The sequence below is a fragment of the Aythya ferina genome (genome assembly GCF_964211825.1).
Source record: "Aythya ferina genome assembly, chromosome: 2".
NCBI lineage: Eukaryota > Metazoa > Chordata > Aves > Anseriformes > Anatidae > Aythya > Aythya ferina.
The window spans coordinates 133450573-133462752 of record NC_140297.1 but is presented as its reverse complement, the minus strand read 5'-3'; the positions used below and the strand labels follow the sequence as shown (position 1 = coordinate 133462752).

At 36.7% G+C, this 12180-nt stretch overlaps 1 protein-coding gene across 4 annotated transcripts in view; it reads right to left on the bottom strand.

Annotated features, from left to right (window-relative positions):
* Window positions 1-12180, bottom strand: part of WWP1 (WW domain containing E3 ubiquitin protein ligase 1) — a 61787-nt gene that overhangs the window by 31665 nt on the left and 17942 nt on the right. For 2 of the 4 annotated variants that reach the window (XM_084508681.1, XM_084508682.1), the window contains exons 2-4: window positions 7651-7741; window positions 4061-4199; window positions 1632-1756 (exon numbers count right to left, since the gene is read on the bottom strand). In XM_084508681.1, the coding sequence (XP_084364807.1) occupies window positions 1632-1756; window positions 4061-4199; window positions 7651-7720 (334 nt within the window). In that variant the 5' untranslated portion in view covers window positions 7721-7741. Of the gene's footprint in view, window positions 1-789; window positions 809-1631; window positions 1757-4060; window positions 4200-7650; window positions 7742-12180 lie in introns of those variants that run through there. The other 2 variants (XM_084508684.1, XM_084508683.1) reach the window with 2 other exon arrangements.

Below are 12180 nucleotides of genomic sequence, written 5' to 3'. Positions count from 1 at the left end.
AAAAGAAAAGGGAGAAGAAACTAGCCCACCACAGAGCTGTTAGGATATATATTCCTAATTGTCATCTTTGCAAAGGATGATTGGTTTACTTTGTATTGTTTTAAAAGGTAAACTTCCAAAACCAGACCAACTGTTCACTGTACTCCAACTGAGTTTGCAAGAAAGTTGGGAGGGGTGTGGGTAGCAATTCACTACTAACAGTGCTTAGCAGGAGGAAGTAATAGCACTAATTCTAAAATTTCTTCATTTAGAAGACATCCTCTTTACATTTTCTTCAGTAAAGCACCTTTCAAGTACTGCATTTTACATTAGGTACAAATAACTGAAACACTGAAGGATACTGATCAGATTATTCTGTCACTGAATTACTTGATAATCCAGCATGTGTCAAACTGTCGACACATCAAAATCAGAAGTGTTGCACATAAATTACCTTTAGTGCAATGTACAGCTAACTCAGTCAACCATTTCCTGAAAGAATTTGCCAGGTTATTGGATCCTACAATCCCTGTATCTACAGCAACAAAATATTAACTATTTTGTTTGCTGTTACTATTACAATCCAGTTTCTTCTGACACAGTTAAAGCATAAAATATCATGCATTAGATGTACGGAAGATACAATTCTTTTTGCAATCACTTTTTAATTCTGTTAGAAAGTATTTAAAAATATGGTCATGTAATGTCAGAATGAATATTTAAATAGTATTTTATTTCACTATAATGTCTTTTTAGAAATCACTTTAAAAAAAAAAATAAATTAAAAAATATGCAACTTTTCTGCTTAACTATGAAATCCTGGTCAGGAATCTTTTTTGTACTGCTGAAGAAACTCCACTTGATTTTGCATTCTGTTTCGATTTTCTGTAAGAATCAGAAAAATGAAGCAGGGTGAGGGGGCTGGGTGGGATCTCCTTTCCTCCACCTCCCTAAACATAGCTCTCAGATTTGTGTATCTAGCTTGTGAGAAAGGTTAGAAATTGGTTTAGCTGGAATTCTACTGCCACTCTGGAGCGGAATTTAAAGTGTGGATTCACCATCTTCTTGCATTCATGAAAAAAAAATTTAAAAGTGAATTAGATAAAGAAGACCTGTTTTAATTCTATTAAAGACAACAAAAGTTAAAAGTTACGTAGAACACAACAATCACTGATATGCTAAAAATAAGTTTCTCAATTTTTTTTTTTTATCAATGGTTTCTACTGCTCTCTGGGCAGCTAAATTATTAGAGAAAAATATACAGCCCTTCTATTAACAATTCCAAAGAAGGAAAACAGGAACAATGATGGCTTTTCAAAAACTTTAGATTTATTTGTTTGTTTTAAAAACAAGTCTAAAACAGATCTTCTAGCAAATTAGATATTAGTTTGCCACAAAACATTTCAATTAATCACTACTGTGGTTACTTAGTTTGTAGTAACTTGTACTCTGGTGTATGTTTCAAAATTATTATATCCCATTGTTACATTCAAATTTCTCTCTATAGCACAGTTAGACATGTCCAGAAGAGACAAGGAAAGACATCAACTGAAAATCAGTTGTAATTACATGTATTAGTAGTCTGATTGCCAGTTTTGATATATAGATTAGTAATAATAATTCTACTTAAAATATCCTTCAGGATAACTTACATTTTCTATTGTGTATTTCCAAAGCTTGTCTCAAGTCTACAGTGGCTCTTCCTAATAAAGCATCTGCTTTTAAAGTGTGATGGCTCCACACTCTAAATTCCAGCGTAGTCTGTGGAGTCACATTCCTGCATATAAAATACATTTTTTAAAAAATATATACAAATTTTAAAGTATTCATTCGTGTTATTAGGAGTATTTGATCTTAATTCACTTTCTCATATTTATTGTTATTTCTTGATAATAATTGACTGAAAGTGGTTTTTGTACCGTTAGGGGAAATTTTTAATTAACTAAGCACTGAAAACACTATAATATTTATCCTTAAGATCAATTAAAGAGCATTACTATAATAGCATAAGGAATTTGGGGAGTATCAGAAAAACCTACCCTAAGCTCAAAGCTCAGTTATATAACAACATATCTTACTTGGTTTATGAAAGACATATTTTCCTTATTCCTCACTATTCCAGAATTCTAACTAAAAACTCACATTATTTAATGTGAATAAAAAGGTAGTAAGCATATTTGTCTGTGAAAAATACCAATTACTAAAAATGAAAAGAAAATACAACCAATCAACTACTTGCAAGCAGGAGGAATACATTCCATAGCTGTCAACTTGCCATGAAAATGTTGATAAAACATTGCTTATGAATCACAAATATATATATAAAATCACAATGCATGCTCACAAAAATCAGAGGGGAAAAAACTCAAATGATAAAGCTAAAGTAAAAACTAGAGGAAAGCAGAAAGATAAAGGTCCCAATTACAGTAATGCTACAATAAGCCTTGGCAGTATCTCCCCCCTGCTCAGGAAGGAAAACAATGCTAGGTCCTGGAGTGTAAGTTTTTGCAAGATAGGGTCTATTACAGCAAGAGTGCTGTGAAAAATGGAGCAGAAACGTTGTACTGCAAGTCCAAGGTCACATATCCGTCAGAACTAGAAACATGAAGTTATATCAGTATTGCTAAAAATAATGCTAAAAACAATCCCCAGGCCGCATCAACAGAGCTAACTTTAGTCACTTGAATATGTTGGACAACATGGATCATTTTTGCAGAAATCTATGAGGAAGTGTGCTTTTATAATTTGAATAGTCCACCTTCTAATGGAAGACTTACTAAAAGACCAGCTTAAAAAAAAGAAATGGGGAGTGGGGAGGAAAAGTACACACAGAATACACTGCTGGTGCTCATGCATACCCCCATACATGTCATGGGAACTTATTAAGTTGGAGAGTTCACTTATTCCTAAATAGATTGGACAACTGAAACAGTGATACCTTTCTGACAGACAGAAAAGGGGAACAGAATACCTGACATATAAGAATCAATTCCTAAATAATACTGATGATGGAGTGAGTTTGTTTGGCTCTACTGTATACATCAAATTACTTCATTTCTATCAGCTCACCAAATCTTGTCAAATGAAACCTGCCTCCTGAACAACAACTCTGGTCTCTGTGAATATCGACAGCTCTGTACTTGTGCTAGTAATAACTCCTCGAAATCAATGTTTTCTATTCAGTTTTGCTGTACTACAAAGGGCTAATAAACTACTAAACCTGAAACATCAAGAAATGTGACAGAGGAATACCCACCTGGTTCAGCCCAGGTCTGCAGTTATTAGGAACACTAGTTCCTAAGTAAACAGTTCCCCCAAAGTTAGTTATATTGTGCCTCTCCCCATTCTCCAGAACCAAACCAGGTTCCCCTAACTAACAAACTGGCTATTATTGTACAAAGGCAGGTCAGATGCTGTAAGGCATACTAGCCCATGTTCAACACCTCTTGAAAGTAGCTGTGTTGTTTCCACACCCAAATCTGTAGTAGTACAATCTTGGTTGCATAATAATGCATTCTAGCCAACTACATTGTGCAAGATTTGCCAGTTCTTCATAGGGTCATAGTCAGGTATATCTGCACCTGCTGCACAGTAAGCAAATTAAACCATAACCAAATTAAACTGCTCAAACGTAAGGATAAGTTACATGGCCATTTTGCAGTAAACTGTTTTTGTGTGTGTATCCGTTGCATTAGGAAATTTAAAACAAAAAGTGACTTTCCTTATAACTACTATTTATCCAGCTGAGAAATTTTGCATTTTAACATTGAGAATGACAGTCAGATCTTCTAGAGATAAATCTTAAACTTGAAAGGTCCACAGTACAAACAAATATTAAGGGTATACTGTGGACAGTAGCTGTATACAAGAACACTCTCCTCAAAACAAAACAAAATAAAAATGTTCTTGGAACATCATAAGCACTGAGTAAGACTTTTCATTTAAGATAAACAGCATCTTACATCTGCATGTGGTTATCAACAGCCAAAAAAAATTATGTAGGCAGCCAAGCCTAGTAAATATTTGCCTGCAGGGTCTGGCTAATAAATAGTATTAAATAATCAAAAAAAAACCTACTTACACTGTCAGCTGTTCATCCCACTTTGGATTTGAAGAACTACTTGATTTTGCTGTTTTCTTGATTTCTCCATCTGCAGTTAATTCCGTGTAGAAAGTTGTTCCAAACCAATTCTTTTTCCGTTTCAGTTTGGCACTAGAAACTAATAAAATGTATTGCTTTATCTAAAACAGCATACTTGCTGAAAACTAGAAAAAGTACCACCTACACAATGCATAGAACATGGCAGAGCAATGTTACTCCTCACCTTTTCTACTGCTGCTGAACATAAAGAGGTCAATGCTAAAATGGTAGCATTTAATTTCAAAAACTACTTTGTCAGGTAGTTCACACCAAGCTTGACATGTTCCTTTACCCATGTACTGATAACATAGTTAAGAGCACAACAATTATTTTACAGAAAACTGAAAATCATGTGGTTTCTTTTGTTTATCTTCTCACAGTTCTTCCTCTTCCATCTCCTCTATTTTCTAACTGAAAAATAGCTAAGTATGATACATCTGAAAGATTATCATTTTTTTTTGTTTTGTTGCTGCCGTTTTTCAATAGAATCTTTAGTACTTTAAATTTTATGTACTTATGAAGGTATACGCAATTTAAACCTATTACAAAATTTCACTGTTATAAATTTTTCACTGCTATATATGTTTCCCTGCAAAGCCAGTATGCAGCACTTCATCTATTCGCCTATTCCACCTGTCCAGTTAACCTCTGTTTTAACACATCAGTTTGCTAAAATTAAGAAAATAACTCTCAAATTTCCCCCTAGTTTGCTTTAGCAAAATTTCCCCCTATTTAGCTTTGCAGATAAACTTAAGGCTTCAGCTAAATCTTCAACAATTAGAAAGAGCAAATGACCAAAGAAGCTATTTTTTATCTCCAAATGACTAGTGAGGTCCTCAGTGCTCCTGAATATAAATCTGTTCTCTCACTTCTTCACCCAGCTGATAATGTTACTATAAAAACCAACAGCAGCCAAGCTGCCAATATTTTAAATTCTACTTCAGGCACATTCTTCAGAACACATCAGTAGGCTCACAGCTGTACATACCTGCTGGCTATGCTTTTTATTATTCCTCCTATACTTCAATGCAATCCTCCTTCCCTTCACTTTGAACCTAAAGCAAAGCTGAATACTTTCAGCCACTTGGAACTAATCCTTCCCTGTTACTTTTCTGCCTGGTACTTGTTATTCCAGAAATAAGTGGGAGTTAACTAAACTGTCTGAAAGGAAGACAAAAAAGTTTTGTAATATATTTCTGGATTACAGTATTCTGGAAAGTATTAATTAGTTATTTAAAAAGTCAGTGGGATGCAACTGTCCAAGACCCTAAAGACATTGACCACAAAATTTTACCTAATTTCAATTAAAAGGTGTACACTTAACTCCTTTACATTTGAAAATTCATGTCTAATTCATGTGTCACGTGTCATAAAAGGGAGCTGCAGCATTGATACTGATGAAAGATTAAATGTAAAAGATTAGAAACATGATTCCACACACGGGCCATATTTTTTCATCTGAAATTGATACCTTTTTCAGCTTCAAAAACCCCTACTTATTCCACATTTGTTTTTTCCTCCATATTTTGCTTTTTAAAAGCAACTGCAACAGTTCTTAAAATAAAGCTATTCTGTCAGAATATACAAGCTTCCTTTTAGTTTTCCCCCTTTTCTTTGATTATGCTTTAAGTCATTAAGTTTTCAGTCCCCTGACAAGCACAGAGAATAGTACCATTTTTTGGTAAGGACTTCTTAAAAAAATAGGAATAAACACAAAATATTAGCAAAAAGACTTCAAAAAGAACTGACTAAACAAGATAACTCACTAAGACTGTTTGAAAAAATAATGATGGTATAATTTGTTGGCAACAAGCTTGTAACTATCTAAACCAAAACCACTCCATATGAATTTCCCTGCCTACAAAATGAGCATAAGCTGCTTGCTTCCTTTATGTAAGTGCTTTTCAACTACAGGTCTTGAAATATAAATCTAGATCCTGCAACAGCAAAAAAATCTGAACAAAAACCACAGTTGACACTCCTCTGCCTCCCACCTCTTTTTCTGTACTGCCACTGGCATTCCTCTGATCTTGCAATAAAGGCTGGTTAGAGAACCAAACTTTCAGAAAACTAATCTTAAAAATTGTACGAATTTCTGTCCACTTCAATCCTTGAACCAGATCTCGAAGTCAGAGAAGCTCCAGTGCCAGGAAAATACAGAACTACTTATATAATTAGCAGTGCAGTACAGTACAGGGTATCAGAATGATCATTTCTGCATACCCAGTTCTGAAGTTACAGGTCATTTATGTAACTCAGTTTGTTACGGTTATTTATACACTTGATCTAGGTAGCCCCATCTATGCTATTACTTATACTTGATTATGACAATTTGTCATGTTATCAAGTTACCTGATCCTTACGCAAGGTTAATCAATTTTCGCACAGAAGGTTCCTCTCATTTCATTAATGAAAATATCCATTCTGGGGACAACAATGTTTGTTTGTTTTTTTTCTCAGATAACCTGGTCCTCTTTCTACCACCCAGCGCGCTGCATCTTTCTTCAGATATGGTATTTTTTAAGACATGGTATCCTCCTGATGCTTTTCAAGTTTTAGTCAAGATAGACTCAATATATTCTTAGTCATGCATTCTTTCTTACTTCAGGGTTCCCAGATTTCTCAGGAACCCTTGAAAAGTTCAGGTTATGTATCAATGATAAAATAACACATATACATATGCATACATATATATACACACACACACACACATATAAATGTGTATATATATATATTTATGCATAATATCTAACTACTTGCTGATAACATTTTTTACATTTGGGTAATTAAGACAGTGATACAGCAATTGTCAAGCTTGTTAGCCTAGATTCATCCTGCTTATCTTTGGACTACAATGGGTATTTCTTCTGCTTTCCCATGCCATAAAAAGAACAGCTAAGATTGATGCCGATTATCACATTCCTGACCAGTTCTTATCCACGAATAGCAAAATACATTCACCTATGTGGCCTGTCCAGCATTAATTAGGAAAAAAAAAGCATCCCCAACGCAGTCAGAAATTTTCAGAGTTGTTTGTAGACCACTGTCTCCCTTCCAGTAGATACTGGAATGACTAAAATCTATCTCAAACTATGAGAACAAACACATTAGGAGGAAAAAAGTAAACAGTCACAATATGCAACATTGCACTCATTTTCACTGCAGTTCATTCAAACTGCCGATCTTTTCTTGTAAGACTAGAGTAACATATGTTCCGCTCTACAGATTTTGTGCCATTAGCTACTTGCTCCCAAGCACAATTCCTTACATTTTTCCCTACTGTTGCATTGCAACTTATTTTTTTCTCATTTGAAAAGCTCATATAATTCTGTCACCTAACTCCTTCCACCATTTCTACCTAGCTGCAATTCATCTACGCATGTTATAGTCATACTCATATTCATAACCTTCCAGTTAATTAAGATATTGACTACACTGATCTATTTTTCACACTGGTTTCAAATTTATTTATTTTTTTATAATATGTATATTTCACAGTAAAAATCACCATGACAAAAATCACTACTTGCCTGTTACTTGCATCTGTAACCTGCCATTATGGTTGTTACTTGTATCAGATCTTGGTGAGGCTGTGGCCATGTCAGAGGCTTAGGCTTTAGCCTAAAAGAAAAAGCACACAGATGCTTATTAAAAAGTACTTGTCTCTGCGTGTTAGTTGCAACTATAAAATAAAGTATTCAACTAATCACCAAATTACCAAATGTTACTCCTGTATGACAATTCAGTAGTATTTCATAACACCAGTCAAAAAAATTTACTTTGCAAATTTGTCTCACCTTACATCTTTGAGCATGCCAAGGCACTTCAGTAATGCGTATGTTTAGAATACATTTTATGAATACATGCACCCTTACAGTTACTTGCTTAAAAAAAAAAAAAAAAAAAAAATCAGCTGTGACATCAATGTTCCTATCTATCTCTAGAAACTATGCCCATGGTCTGATTTCAGATGAGCTGAGCACCCACAACTTCAAGTGAATGTGTCCAAAATGCTTATATGTTTGAAAATCAAGATGCCACAGCTGCACCACAGGTGATTTAGACAAAGAAAATTTGAATTCTGTTCTAGGACTTGCAACCAGCTTTCTGCTGGTCCACGTACCAATCGCCTTCCTCCTCCATTGAGGCAGCAAGTACTTTGCGGGGACCACCCCATCTTACCCTTCAGCAACTAACATACTGGGGCTCTGATCTTAGCTGGGGCATCCCACCACTTGACGCACATGCACACCGCATCAATCCCTTCCCTTCAAATTACTACACCTGAAACAAAGCTAGAAATAAAGTAGACTATACATTCGGTTTATTTCAATACTTGATTTTAATATCCGTCATAGCTGGAAAACGTAATTCACAAAGATACACAGATCCAAATAGAAGTACGTTATTGGCTGCACTTACTAAATCATAAGTCATTTTTGACTCCCATCAATTATGCATATATTTTTTGTCAGATGTGGCTAGTACATTTCCACCTTCACCGATGACAATCAGTTGTTTTTGCAAATCAGTGAAAGGTGTTGCACTTTTGTATTTTTAACAAATAGGTTCATAGCCTACTGAACAAGGTTAAGTTCATCAGGTTAGGAAAAACTCATCAGGTTAGGAAATTGTTTCCTAGTTTAAAAGTACAGATATGAGAGGTGATGCAGATGTGATACAGGTGGCACATTTACATCCTTTCTGGCAACAAAAGCACATAAGCATGGAAACATTTCCAAACATTCACTTTCAAAATGCTCCACGGCACAGATTTCTTGCAAAAAGCAGTTACTTTCTCAACATCAAAGCACCTCTTTTAATGGGCAGAAGGGACACATTGTCTTTTTGTTGGTGTTGCTGTTTGTAAAATATCTGCTGGGTAGTATACTACTGACAGCCACTTGTCGTAACAGAAGGTCAGCAAATACATAACACTTGTTGCTTTGTGAAAGAAAAATACATAATTCATCATTGTTTGACAGCATGTTGCCATGAGATAATCAGCAAAGTATTGTAAAGATACTGCTACTTAAAGGTCTTGCTTCCATATCATTAACCACATCAATAACATCCTGCAGCACTTTGTGCACTTCTGGCTCCAACTTCCTTTCTGTAATAGCCTGTAATGATGCAGTGAGTCAATTTCACATCTGGTGCTATCTCTAACCTTACCTGGTAATTCCCCAACCCCATTTTTTTATTATTTTTTTTTAAACATCAGTCAAACCAGGCACTCCATCAGTGGTTACAGTTTTCCATAAAAAATGTTTTTATAAGTCATTTACTGGTACAAATATCTCTTCTCTGGTGCATCTTTCCTTTAGTGGCTTAGTTCTTTGTGTATTTCCTTATCAAAACAGAATCTAGCAAATACCATAAACTGAGGGATGTTAGAAACATCTATATTTACATCCAAGCAAACCTCATACAGTGCAATTTGTTCTGGTACTTCTTTCTTCAGATCTTCAGTACTACTTTCTGTGTGTTTTCTAACAGTAATTGCTAACAAAGAAATGTATTTTAGTTGCCATATTCTTTTCCATGTATTATGTCAGACATTTTTACCACACCAGAAAGAACAAGTGTTTCCCCAGTATATGTGTTTTTTTTTTTTCCTTTTGTTATTATGTAAGGAATCTCAGGAGGGGTTTCTCTGAAGATTTATCACTATCACATAGTGAAATCTTGTAGAGTACTGGATTGCAAACCACATAACTTTAAACAATGCAGAAAAGAATTGAGAGGTTAGACTCTGTGTTTTAGATGCTTAGTTTACAAATGCCTTGGTAGTCATGATGGTGCTTCACATTATCATTAGCTAATATCTCAAGATATAATAGAGATGAGGTTAATCATTAAAGATGGTGATCTGTATTTGAAATAGTCTTCTTGATATTTTTGATTTTTCTTTTGGTCCACTTCTTGTCAGATTTGATTAAATTGTCACTGTTTTTACCTCACAATATGACTGACAAAGAGTTCATACCTGAGGTAGGAGAAGCATCAGCTCTGCCATGCTCTTGTTCACTCATGCTTGCATTATTAGTATTACCTTCAATATATGAAAGGTGCCACTATGGAACACCCACCCCCACACACACCCCATGCTGCACAATACCCCCTTGTCCCCTCTTGAAACCGTATGAGGTGCAAGACCATGTTAAGTATTACTAAAGTTTAATTCCACCTCCCCTCAGAATCACAGAATGTGTGAGGTGGGAAGGGACCTCTGGAGGGCATCTGGTCCAACTCCTGCTCAAGCAGGGACAATGACAGCCAGTTGCCCAGGACCATGTTGACCTTCATCCTCTTCATGGTCTTTCACTGGACTCCTCTGAGTGCATGTATGTCCATGTCTCTTGCGCACTGGGGCCCAGAACTGGACCCAGTACTCCAAATGCAGCCTCACCAACACTGAGTAGAAGAGAAGGATCACTTCTCCTGACCTGCTGGCAACACTTAGCCTGATGCAGCCCATAACAGCATTAGCTTTCTTAGCAGGAAGTGCACATTGCTGCCTCATGTTCAACTTGGTGTCCACCAGGACCCCCAGGTCCTTTTCTGTCAAGCTGCTTTCCAGCTGGGTGGCCCCCAGCATGTACTGGTGCCTGCGGTTACTCCTCCCCAGGTGCAGGACTTTTCCTTGTTGAACTGTATGAGGTTTCCATCAGCCCATTTCTCTAGCCTGTTGATGTCCCCCTCTAGATAGCAATATGACTATTGTGTGTCTGTCATCCATGGATTTATTGAGTATGCACTCTTCACCATCAGACCATTAACGATGACATGAAACAGGACTAGACCTGGTAGACCTCACTGTCTGCTCATTCAGCCCATACTTCAGCAGCTTCCCTCTGAGAATCTTACGGGGGACAGTGTCAAAGGCCTTGTCAGAGTCCGGAAAGATATTATCCACTGCTCTCCCCTGACCTGTACCAGGTCAGCTGTTTCATCACAGGAAGTTATCAGACTGGTCAAATATGACTAGCCTGTGGTGAATCCATGCTGACAACTCCTGATGATTTTCTTCTTCCTGTGCCTGGAAATAGTTTCCAGCATTAGCTGTTCCACCACCTTCCCAGGGATCAAGGTGAGGCTGACTGGCCTGTACTTCCCTGTATCCTCCTTGTCCCTCCTGAATGTAGGAGTGACATTTGCTTTCCAACAGTCTTTGGGCATTATCCCAGTTGCCACAACTCAGCAAAGATTATACAGAATGGCCTCACAATCACATCTGATTGCTCCCTCAGCACTTGTGGGTGGATCCCATCAAGGCCCATGGATTTATCAATGTCCAGCTTACTTAAGTATTCTCTGACCTGATCCTCTTCTACCAAAGGCACATCTTCTGTGTTCCAGCCTTTCACCCTAGCAGGAATCACAGGTCCCATTGGCTATCTCCCTGGCACTGTATTCCTATTATTTCAGATAAAACACAAGTCCTAGGATTTTCTTCCTACACCTAAATGGATCATCTTGGGAGCCTCCCTTTAAAGACTGCTGATATGGAAGGCATTAAGCAAGCAACACACGCAATCAGTTCTGCAGCAACTAAAGTAAACTCTTTATAAGAAACTACAATCTGCACTCTAGTTCTGATCATACATGAAAAAATTAGTTTAGGCATATTTCTGTAACTGACAAATCACAATCACTTTTATATATATATTTTTTTTTCCTCCCCCTATTGTCCTCCTGCCCCATTCCTGGAGGTGTTCAAGGCCAGATTGGATGGGGATTTGAGCAATCTGGTCTGGTGGGAAGTGTCCCTGCCCATAGCAGGGGGTTGGAACTGGACAATCTTGAAGGTCCCTTCCAACCCAAACCATTCTGTGGTTCTATGACTCGACTTACATAGGTCTAAAATGCTTGGGGTATTGCTTTGAGTTGTTTTATTTTGGTTTTGTTTCCTTTTAACTGTATTCTTAGTGTGCACAAATCAAGATAAATAAATAAAAACAAAAACTGTGTCAAAGTCCCCAGGAAGACAGGGCAGACAGCTCATTGCCTAACCTACTTAGGCTTCAGGTTTCAGGTGCTGATTTATCTGCAAGACA